The 12699-nt window shown below is 40.4% G+C and overlaps 1 protein-coding gene across 2 annotated transcripts in view; it reads left to right on the plus strand.

The window, feature by feature from the left end:
- The window catches only part of LOC111597940 (mitogen-activated protein kinase kinase kinase kinase 5), a 45866-nt gene that overhangs the window by 19506 nt on the left and 13661 nt on the right, over nt 1-12699 (plus strand). For both annotated transcript variants that reach the window (XM_023312896.2, XM_023312897.2), the window contains exon 2: nt 11070-11490. In XM_023312896.2, the coding sequence (XP_023168664.2) occupies nt 11070-11490 (421 nt within the window). The remainder of the gene's footprint in view (nt 1-11069; nt 11491-12699) is intronic.

The raw sequence follows: 12699 nt of genomic DNA on the forward strand, positions 1-12699 counted from the left end.
ATAGTTAGATAAAGAAATTTCGTTTTAAATCTCTATATACAGAGAATGAATGGTTATCTGCAGCGAATTCATATATGGCTAAAAGCTAGAAAGTTTGAAAATGTTGTCGTTCGGGGTTTCAGTCGAGCACTCCTAGCTATTAGCATACTCACCTGTTTTTTATAGGGCATCTATCAGTCGAGCACTCCCAATATGATGCTTTCTTACAAGATTTTTTCACTTCAGGGTATTTACTAGTCGTGCACTTCCAGCTAGCAATGTTCGTATATATTTTGTTTGTCTTTAGGGCATCTGTGAGTCAAGCACTCCCAGTCTGAAACATGATTACATATTTTTTTACCTTAGGGTATTTGCTAGCCGAGCACTCCCAATATAAAAATTTCTCTTTTCCCTTCAGGTTATCTGTTATTCGAGCACTCTCAACTAGAAACATTCTTACATGTCTTTTTTTCACCTCAGGGTATTTGCTAGTCGAGCACTCCCAACTAGTAACGCGCTTACATGCCTTTTTTTGTGTGAATTCACATGGTGCAGTGCATCAACTGCACTGACCCAATTCTCGACTGGCCCAGGATAGTTTGTGTGTGCGGCTATTTTCGTAACAGGCCCGTTGACCAACAGACCAACAGAGCAGCAGACCAGCCTGTGGCAGCAGCAGCTACGCAGCGGCAGCACATTTAGACGACGGCTGCTGCTGTTGTTGGCGGCATTCCGCGGCTATTTTCGTTAGCCTCTGGCTGGCTATGTTAGCAAATTTGTATGGGAAGAGCCGCAAATGCCTTGGCAGATCGGGCCACTCGGTCTCTCACTCTAATTGGGCAGCCGGCAAGTCGCTTTATTAGCATGATTTTTCTGCACCGCGCAAATGGTCCAAACAAAGCAATTTCCAAATGCCAAAGCAGAAATCATTTTAATTTTATCATCAAAACAAACAGCTGCGGGAGGACGGACATCGGCAAGAGCAAAGAGCAAGACGTAAAGCCCACATATTTACTTTGAATCTCCTGGGCAACAAAAGGGGCTCAAGCACATGACAAGTATTTTCATTAGGCTCGCCTCATCTCAGCCTCAGCTTGTGTGTGGGCTGGAGGCATCAAATTGTGTTGCCACTCACTCACCTGCTAAGGTGTCGCTCGATGGCTGTTGTTGTTGTTTGGTGTTTGGTGTTTGGTCGTGTGTTTGCTGTCGCTAGTGTTGGGTCTTGTACAAATTTGTGGCTTAGTCCCTTGCGATTGTTAGTTTAATATGCATGAAAAGAGCATGATTTAATTTACATTATTATCCTGCGGGAATATTGTCTCTGCCTCTGCCAGCTGTGTCTAGCCAATGTCCTTACAAATTAGGCAAGCGAATCGAAGTGTCCACAATAAATAAGTTCACAAACAGTTTTATTGTGAGAAATGCTGGGCGATAACTTAGAGATGTAGAAATTCTGATATGAAAGTTTCTAAAAACCTCTTTGGCTTAGAAACATTTATAAGCAGTGATTGAAGAGGGCTAAAAAGGAAAAGTATTTATGCGCAAGGCTGTGTAACTGGTAGAATGAAACGTGGCTCATAGCATAAGGTAGATTTGTGTTCAAATGAACGCATTAAAGAAGAAATCGTAGCGAGCTGAGTTGATCTAGCCATGCACGTTTATTATTTAGCAAACAAAAATATTTATAAATTTTATATATATGTATATATACTATATAGATACATGTATACCTCTTGCCATTTTCCTATAAAAGATTATAACCATTATTTAGAGACATTAAGTTGAGTTTGTTGAGATTCTGTAAAGCATACTTCGGGCTATCCCAAAAAGAAACCTGAATTAGATACATTTTTGGCTCTTCAACTTTTGTCAAGAAAAGTCTATGAAGAACGAATTGAAGTTATTTAAAAACTATTTTACTTATTTTATAAACATAGTTATGTACGATCATAAACGTAGCATAACTGAAACAGCAGCTCGCTCTCTCTGTTCCCTTCTGCCTTCTGCCTTCATCTCTCTAGGCACCTTTTAAGCTGGCCAATTCCTAACAAAAGAAATTACTCAATAATATTTTATATAATATAAAAATATAATCACCAAATCTTGATTATACTAATTATATTAGCTCAATAAAGTAGTTCTTAAAAATATATGCTAAAATAGCAAATCCTAATTAAAAGCTGCCTCAAGTCTTGTTTCTAGTGAAAGAGATTTTGCTAGCTTCATAAATTTGCACACTTCAGTTGAGCTCGCGGCGCTGAAACCAGTTTAATTCGCAATATTTATGCTAGTTTTAGTATTGGTCATAAAGAACAAGAAAAATTAGTATGCAGCAAATTAAATTGAGAGAATGTCACGAAAGTTTCCACAAAATCGAAATGGAAAATTCGTAAATAAATTCGCTGAAACAGCTGGTCGTAAAAGCAGCTGCAAATGGCTGGCTAAAACCGAGCTGAGGAACATAATTTCCGACTACAATAAAAGAAAAAGCAGCAGAAAAAAAACCAAAACAAAACAAAACAAAACAGTTTTTATGCAATGTAATTTCAACTACTGCTGAAGAATGTCCTGAATGTCCTGACTGAGGGGAAGCTACGCAGCTTGACAAACTTTAATTCATGCACATTAATTCGCCAGCTTAAAAAAAGTGAAGAAGAAAAGTGTGGCACTTGAAATTCTTTTCAACTGTCGCACTTGGCGACACCTTCTTGCAACAGCGATTGTTGCTGCTGCTGCTGCTGCCACTGCTGCTGCTAAACGTTTGTCTCAACTTTTGCCATGTGGCAGCGGCACTTGGCCAAGCTAAATTAGTTTAGCAGCATGCACAAAATGTGCGAAAACTTTCAACCTGTGACTGACTTAATGAGGGTGAGCCGCCGTAGACGACGAAGGGTTACACCTTTGTGCCCATCGCACACACAGCGTATAGGGAACTCATGCATATATGCAGCGAGTTGAAAGGTGACTGTACACCTGCAACACTTGAGCGGTTGACACACTTTGTTAACAAGACACTTTAACAGCTCCAGCCACAGACCCACCCACGCACATTAAGTAGTTGCCCAAATTAAGCTTCAGGAAAGGGTGCGCGGGCTCCTCTAACTCTATCGCTTTTATCATCCTTTTCTACGCACTTTTTGGCCAAACTCTGCGTCCAGCTCAGGTCAAGCTGTCAAGGTGTTTCTTGAATGAGGTGAAGGCTGTGTGGCTACTACCTTTGCCTCGCCGTTGTGGTCGTTGTCAATGCATAATGTTGTAAAGTAGCTCATGCATAAACCAGTTCGTTAAAAATTTAGCTGCTACCTTTCAGAGGCACTGCCACTGCCACTGGCACTGCCAGCTCGCCTGATAAACTTTTACACTGATAACTAACGGCAGGTGCAAGTGGGCGTAAAAAGGCAAAAACTCTGTCCCTCATATTTACACACACAAACACACACACAGACACATACGTAGCTGCTAGGTGTACGTGATTTGCGTGTGTTATGATCCAGCAACAGATAGATGAGCTCTTTGAGTGCTGGGTCTAAAAAACTGGGCCTGGCTCTCGTTCTGCTCTTAGCTTTGGCCTGAAAAGTTTTCTGTTTTTTTTTTTGTTTTTTTTTTTTGTTTTTTTTTTTTGTTTTTGCATTTACCCTAATGCCAGGGCGAATGGACACTCGAGACTCAGGTTGTTCAGGCCTTGTTCGGCGAACTCATTTAAATGTAAATGATTTTGTATTTTCAATTAGTATTTCATCTGCTAGGGCATACGCATAGAGATGGCTAGAAAGAGAGAGAGAGATAGAGAGAGCGATAGGGGGAGAGGCGCAGACTTTAAACAGTCTCGAAATTGCTTGACCTTTCAAGCACGCCCACACACTGAGCCGCTTTTGGGGGGCTACTGAACCCCGCAGCTTTTAGTTTTATTGAAATTGATGAGCAAAGCGCCCGCGTATTAAAATTAAAGCGCAAAAAATTTTCGACCTAATGAACGCTGCTGGAGTGGCAAAGAGAAACGCCTCAAGGCGTCACTCAAATGCGAAGAGAAAGAACCCAAAAGCGCCGGGACACAAACAAAGAGGGCTGTGTGAAATAAAACACCATGAAAATGAAAATGAAAATGAAAAGCAAATAAGAGCTGAGCTGAGCTGAGCCAGATACATAAAGGCATGAAAAGCGCTTGAGGTGGTCAGTTGAGAGCTGCCGCTGTGCTCAGTGGGTCAGAGGCCGGGCAGCTGTCTAAGTAGCATGAAACGAAGTTTTGTTTGAACACCTGAAGACGAAGTGTGTCACGAATATCAAGCAAACACGTCTGAAATGTGGCGATGGATTGACAACAGATTAACAGATCGCAATTAAGCCTTTGACAATTAGCTCAGCCCTTAAATGCGGGGCAAATTGTGCATGGCAATTGCCACGAATCGAGTGGAGTATTCGTCCTTCAACTAATCGCTGTGAATATCCAGTTTGAATGGACAGCAAATGCCACGAATCATAGGGAAGCACAGTAAATGCCATTGAAATAAATCTAGCTATAGAAACATTCCTGCGGCGTGCAATCGACTGCGGAATACTCTGTTCAAAGCGCGAAACGATTTAGCTTGTTGAGGAATTTATTGCGAATTCATAAGCATTCCAATGGGGTGCAGACAGTTATGAAGAGGAGCACGGAACGGGTCAGTCACATGTTAATAATAATGATAATGACCTCGTCAGAGCACACAGCTAGGGTTCAAAGGACTTCGCCTGCATAGCATTACGAGTGTATTGGCTTCTGGTTTTTTTTTTGTATTTTTTGTTTCATGGAGTGCAAAATGCTTTCCGCGTGACTCCACTGGAGACTCCGCAGCGACGCTTTGTGGGACTCGAAATTTCTTTGTTGTCTGCGCCCTGAGCTGCTGCCTCGCCGTCTCCTGCCACTCTGCTGCCGCCTTTTACTGCAAAGCTTTTAGTTTACTTCCTTCCGCGCTGCGCCATATTTAACTCGTTTTATCTCGCCTCGCGTCCAAGTGCGCGCTCATTATGAATACTGACAGACAACTGAAGCAGGGAGGGAGTGTATCTCTCTCTGTGTGTGTGTCTTGTTTTGTTTTTATATTGCTATCTCTCCTGCACTCACATATTCTTCTACTACTTATTAAGTGCCAGGCGATAAAAATTTGCTTTTAATCGTCGAGCAGCGGGAATTAAATGAATTCACATACACTCACACACACACACACACACACACATGCATAATCACAATTTGTTTATGTGCAATTAACGGCATAATAGTTATAATTATTTTTGTTATCTGCATTTTGCGTTCACAATTTATTCGCTAGTTAAAGCCATCAAATTTATGCCGCATTGAATGCAGATAAAATGAATGTAAATTTATATTTGATAAATTCCAAATTTGCATTTAACATAGTTAGATATGCGGGTTGAGTCGAATGCACTGTGAAAGTACTCAAAAGGTTCACGGAAAGGTCATATTAATGTGCCCGCCACCCATCCCCAACCTCAGACACTCGCTCTCTCTACCAACCACCCACCCACCCACTCTCTCTGTCTGTCTGCCTGTCCGCTTCGTATTTCATTCCATTTACGACACTTTCGTACACGAATAAACAATTTAAAAAGCTGACATAATGCCAGCATTAAAAGACAAAACCGACAGCGAAAAATGGCAAACATTTGTGGTAAAAAGCACGCGTTAAAAACAACACCAACAGCAGCGATAAGAAGAAGCAGCAGAACAGCGAAAATAAATGAATGAATGAGAAAAATGCCATAAATTTGTTTTTGCCTTTGCTTCAAAACAGAACCGAAAATAAAAAAAATAAATGACAATCACAATTTTTGTCAATTGCTTAAGAGATTCATTTGAATATATATAAAATTGTTGCGGTAGGTTGCAATGACCACGCCCACACGCCTCAAAATATATGGCCTGCAAAAAGTTGCCCATTTGTTGGCAAGCAGAATTTATCGATTTAGCTGCTGCTGCTGCTGCTGTTGCTGTCCGCATTGATTGATTATCCATATTTTTTGTGCTTGTTTTTTTTTCTGCTTGACAAATTTGATAAATTTTGCCCCGCTCTCTCTCTGGCAAGTCATGTCGAGTGCTCAATAAAAACAGCAGCCAAGATGTCGTCTCTCTTTTTTTTGTTGTCTTTGAGGCTCATCTTGGCAATGACCCAGACCCCAACCAATTGCTTGGATTGCCTGACACTTGAATACGACCCACCCACTCGCCGCTCAGCTCCACTTCAGTTCGATCGACAAAGATGAATGAAAATTGTTGTTGTGTTCAATTTATCGCTTAGTTTTTCTCATTTGCCACGCGCCAAGGTACTTGAACCGAGGCGAGTCAAGTGTTATGCGAATAGCTGCAAATATCCATTTAATGACTTTGACTACTTCAAACGTGTCATGCGAGCAGGTTTCAGCCACTGCTGCTGCTCCAACTCCTGCTCCTTTTCCTTCTGGTTTCACAGTTACAATTATCATGGCTAATGCATGTGAATGTCATGGCTAATTAAATTAACTTATCCACTGTCAGCGAAATTGAAATGAAATTTTCAATTCTGCTGAATTATGCCGTTCCCGTGGCTAAAAATAATGCATTTATTGTATGTGGTTTATAGTTGACATATTTTCACAGTTCATATGAATATCATGTTTTCAAATGCAATTATGGAACACACACACACTCATACATGCATATAAGTGTATATATAATATTCATAATTATTTGTCAATTGTCAACGTTTTTTATTGCTGCATCTGCATGCTCGTATGAGTTAATGCAAATGTTCCTTTAATGTAATTATTCAGCGCATTTAGCCCACGGCCTAAAAAATAAGAACAACAACAACAATAACAAAGGCAATTAAACAATGTGATTAATGCACGAAAATCCATTATGAAGCAATGAGAACGAGGCATAACCAGCTGCTGAATACGCGCTCACAGTGCAAAAAGTTGATGATTTATGAAAAATGTTCCTATCAAAGAGCATTGCATCATTAGTTTATCAATAGTTTTTATTATTAATTAGTGCAGCTCAAATGTTTATCAATTTAATGGGTTTTTTAAATGGGAAAATCACATCACTTATAAACATTTCTATAGCTGAAGGTCAGCCGTCATTTGAGAGCTCAAAAGCTGTGGTCGATAAGGTTTGTGCGCCAATCTATTCACAGTAAAAACCTCGAATCGCAGCTGTGATAAGTTGTGGTCTTTTCTCAATTTGCCTTGGGCGTAGCTATAGAAATATTAATCTAGACATGCTTTAAACATATATCGAGCATATTGTAGATCTTGAAGTCGTCTTGAAATCTCTCTTAAATTATTATTATAATGCTCCATTTATAACTTAAAAGATGAGCGTATCTAGATTCCACATATTGAATTATATTCCACATTTCCACGCTGTAGTTTCAAGTTACAAGCGTTCCAGCTGACAAACGTACATTGCACCAAACCAATATGCTCAGCTTTCAGTTTGGAAAAGAGCTATAAATATATTGAAAGCTGGTTGCCAACGCAACATCAGTCAAGGGGCCGAACGGCAAACCTTTTTGTTGTTGGGGTCAACCACGAAATATATATATATATATATATATATGTATATATATATACAGATATATATACATATATATGTATACAGACATGTATATAACAATATTGCTTACATATCGATGTGTAAGGGTTGTTGGGCACACAAGGCGTATGGTTGTTATTGTAGCTGCTGCTGCTGCTGTGGCTGTTGTTGCTTATTCATGCATATGCATATGTCGGAAATTGTAACGATTATACGCCGGACACACACAGGAAACGGCGTAAATCCCCCCTTTAACACAGTTAACCATTTGAGCCATAGACACGCGTTCTCTCCTTAGAGCCATCGAACATTATTAGCGTTTATTGGTGCTCTGCTCATCAGCTGCCGTGGCATGGCGTGACAAAGCGTGTCGCAATATTTAATGTTGTTTCGATGTCGTTAGCTCTTTAATGAAATTTGCAATGCTCAATCTGAAGTCGCGTCTTGCTTGGCGCTGTTGGCTGTAATGCATTTTTAATTAAAACAAATATGAAGAAGATAGATTGCAGACATAAATCAGTTGTTAGCGAATACTCTCAGAGCGGCGGGCGTTGCAAAATTGAAGCCAAACAAAGTCATTAAAAGTTTGCCGTGACTTTTGCAGTTGCGTATAGAAAACTTCGCCTTCAAAACTGATGCAGTCGAGTGAGTGATAGGAAAATACAGAGACAGACAGTGAACTATATATATATATATTAAAAAGAGATAGGTAGAGCGAGAGGCAGGGGAGCTGGTCTTATTTGCATCTGAAGGTAACTCCACCCACCTGCGTTTTCGAGCTGAGAAAGCAGCTCATTATAAATTTGTTGATGCTGCATATCTCTGGCGCTGGCTGTGGCTCTGGCTGGCTTCACTGCCTGGCAGGATGTGCTGCAGCTCGTTTCCTGCCAGCTGCTTCTGCACGAAGTCCTGCTGCCTTGGCCATATCTGTAGCATTTTATGCAGCAGCAGCAGCAGCAGCAGCACCAACAGCGGTAACAGCAGCATCAGCAGAAGCGAAAGCCATCTCTTTGGCATTTCATTCTCGTCGTCGTCGTCGTCGGTTTTAGCTATGATGTGGGTTTACGAGCGCCAGGAACTTGTCTAAAAATCACGCATAATTTATTTACCATAAACAAGATGAAGAAACAAGCAAAGTCAAAAGTGAGGGCGGCCGCAGCGGAGCTGTCCTTGGGCCACCCAGAGGGACGATGGACGGATGGTTGGTTGGAGCTCGTTAATGTTGCGAAAAGTTGTTGCCTGTCATCGTTTCACTTTGCCACACATGTGCTGCTGCAATATTACGTATACGCAGAGATTGGCTAGCTCGCATTGCTGTTCAAATTATGATGATGATGCTGCTGCTGTTGCTGCCATAGACTGTGCAACATTGTAATACGACATACAAAATGCAAGCGTTGTGAAAAATTGGACGCAAAAAATAACAACAACAGCAGCAGGGCAGAGCAGGAGGTAGGTAAACGAGCTGAAACTAAAAAGCGAGCGCAGCAATAAAAATCGTTTTATCTTCATTAGAGGCTAGCAAAGATATCACAGCTAGCAAACATGCAGAGCCCTGCCTAAAGGGATTGTAGCTCGGATAACTGAAGTCTGATCAACGAATGGTATACCTTTCTGCAAGACAAGCTCATAGGGATCACTATTACAGAAATTGGGTCACACAGAGGGAGAGGAACTCAAGCAACTCACCGAAACAAGTCAAGCCAAGCCAAGCCACCAGCCCACTCAGACAACAAGCTAAACAACATGAAGTCTCTGCATGCATTGAATAATAAATGCAATGAAAATAAAATAAAAACTCGCAGAAGAATACTGAAACAGCGCTTGAGCTTGAGTCAGCAGCGAGAGCGAAAATAAAAATGGAAATAAAAATAGAAATAAAAAAGAAAAGATAAAGCGCTTGATGCTGGGATAAATGGCAGATGCATGTAGACACGAACAGGAACTGCAGCACCTCAAGGATAAACAGTTGAGCCACCAAGTGGATACATGCAGGTGCTGCATGTGGGTGGGTGGGCAAACAAGTTAAGGGGGCTGCAACTACCCCAAAGCAAACGAAGCGCAGCTCGGCTTTTAACTGAAATGCAATAGCAGTTAGAGCAGACCAAACCAGACCAGGCCTGGCGTGGGCTGGCCAGGCGCTGCTGGCATAATACGCATGAATCCCCACGGCATCGTAGATATATAGCTAGATAGATATAGACGATTAGGCTAGTGGCAGAGTACATCAATGTAAACACATACCAGTTAGCCTTCGCTTGCCCGTTTGCCGTTTACGATTCATTGACGGAGGGCAAAGGTTAAACCCATTTAAGCGACAATTGAGCGCAATTAAGGCGAGCGAAAACACTGAAATCATTTTAAATGTTAACTGGCACATACACCAGCCACAAGCTATGATTATGATTTAATCATGAGGATATCGTAGATATAGAAACATCAATAATACTGCGCTGAAATTAGGAATGTATGAAGCAATGTTAAGGCTGACCAAATTGGAGCTATATCAAAAATAATTGACATAAGACAAAAATGGTTTATTATTTCATCTGATCTGATCTGATCTCTGTTATCTGATTTCAGTTTGAAGGAATGTTCAGTGCATGAAGTAGAAAATCCTTTAAATCCTTGCCTTGGCTGCTTTGCCTTTGTTGAAGTTCGGGATTTCTAATTCTTATTCAATAGATTTTCATTTTTTTAAAGCCAACTGAAATCAACTCTTGACTGATGTTTCTAATGCCGATCGAATGGTTTAACACTTGCACTTTGCTTATTGACAACTAAGTAAATAATTCATTAATTGTTTTCAATTATTTGCAAACGTTCGACAGATGTTAGATGATTCATGATCTAATGACAAATTATATTAAATATATATCAACAGCTGCGCATGTTAGCGATAAGTCAAATGGTTGCGGAGCTATGATTTTCGTACCTTGTTGTGCAGACTTTAATATATGAGTAAATGCTGTCTTAAATTTACTTTTATTATTATTAATTAATGAAAAACATGTCTAGTTGAATTTATGAAATAAAAAATCGATTTTGCTGTCCACTCGAATCAGAAAAGCAATTAAATTCGATTGAAGGTCTGTGCGAAAAGTATTTTAATATACTTGATAGACTTACGCAGCAAGCATTACCTTTTATAAAATACATATATATATATATATAGACTATATACATACTACACATATTGTTTTATGTGGCTGCAGTTTTGATGTGCGAGCGCAAAACTGAAAGAAAGAAAAAAAAAGGGAAAAATTTATTGAAAAATATTTGCATGAATGAAGTTGTACAATGGGCGCCCACACATATACGCACAGGTGTGTGCAAATATGCAGATGCGCAGTTAAAGGTAGAGTATTGAAAAACGGGGAGTGGCTGGGCGCAAGGAGAGACGAGTAACTTAACGAGCCGCTGCACACAGATTGATTCTGTTTCTTGCGCATTTGCGAATGCACATTTTGATTAATGCTTGCGTTGTTTTATTTTTATCTTGCTTTTGCTTTTGCAGGCGAAACGCATACAGAGCAATGAGCTGGCCGCCATCAAAGTTATTAAGCTGGAGCCATCCGATGACATACAGATCATCCAGCAGGAGATTTTCATGATGCGCGACTGCAGGCACCCGAACATCATTGCCTACTACGGCTCCTATCTGCGGCGCGACAAATTGTGGATCTGCATGGAGTTCTGCGGCGGTGGCAGCCTGCAGGACATCTATCAAGTGACCGGGCCACTAACTGAACTGCAAATCGCCTACATGTGCCGCGAAACGCTGAAGGGCCTGGAGTATCTGCATCAGAAAGGCAAAATGCATCGCGACATCAAAGGCGCAAATATTTTGCTAACCGAAAACGGCGACGTGAAGCTAGCCGACTTTGGTGTCTCGGCGCAGATAACAGCCACGATTAACAAGCGAAAGAGTTTCATAGGTGAGTGCAAACGAAACCATATATGATATAGTATAAGGATTCAGCTATATTTCTAGCAATTTGTGTATCTATTCTGGCTTAAGCTGCGTATGCTTAATGTAGTTGCTTTTCTACAGCCGTTTAACTGCTTGCATGCGTTTATAATAATAATCCCAAGAGCTTCAAGATAATGTGCAAATTTATTGAGGTTTTATTAGTGCAGCGTCCACACTGCGTATGCGTAATATAGTTGAATTTCTATTGCATTGAATTGAATAATATATTTAACAACTTAAATGAAATGTGTTTATGTTTGTCCAAATAGATAAATTAAATAATAATCTTATAAAGCAGATCAAATAATAATTTGTGTGAAAATATTCAATTAGTCTACGCTGCGTATGAGCGATGTCGTTTGTTTGTCTGCACGCATATATGAAATACTTGTTGCCGACAGAGCTGCATTCCATAATTCACTTAAGAACTTTATCAATTTATAATTTCTTTGTAAATATTCAAATTGTATTTGTGCGGCGCTTACGCTGCGTATGCGTGATATTGCTATTTTAGCCAGCAGCTGCGACTGGCCCGAGTTGTTTTGGCAACGTTTTACTTATTTATACGCTTAAATAGAAATTTTCACAGGACACAGGCTTGGGCTTTGGCTGTGGCCTGCTCTTGTTGTTGTCTGTTGTCTGCTGTCTGCTGCCTGGTTGCAAATATTGGCTGCTAACGAATGCGCAAACTGTTGCAACAGCTGCGCTAGCTGCGATTTATGCAAATGGCATAGAGCGCTTTTTATGACTATGTACAAGTGTGGAAATGTATCTGAATAATATTTTGGCATTCTTTCCACAACAAATATGAGCGATGGAGCGAAACCAACAAACTGACAGACAGACAAGCAGTCAGACATAGAGACAGCCAGCATCGATTTGGCTTAAGTGTTTATCATTGTGTATAAATGCAGAAACAGACACGCTAGCTGACACACACTAGCACACCCGCACACAGAGAAGTGCTAAGAAAAGGACTCTTTGACAGGATTCTGACAGTAACCGCAATTGCTTTTCACGCTTTTAAACTCTTGCACAACAGCAGTCACAAAATAAACAGAAAAAAAACAAATAAGCAGAACGAAAAAAAGAGAACTGAAAGAAAGAAAGAAAGAAATTTCCGTGTACTGCAAAGTGATAGACTAGAAAATACCACCTAAACAGAAAGTTAGAC

The sequence above is a fragment of the Drosophila hydei genome, unplaced genomic scaffold (genome assembly GCF_003285905.1).
Source record: "Drosophila hydei strain 15085-1641.00,03,60 unplaced genomic scaffold, DhydRS2 tig00008130-arrow-arrow-pilon, whole genome shotgun sequence".
NCBI classification, from domain to species: Eukaryota; Metazoa; Arthropoda; class Insecta; order Diptera; family Drosophilidae; genus Drosophila; species Drosophila hydei.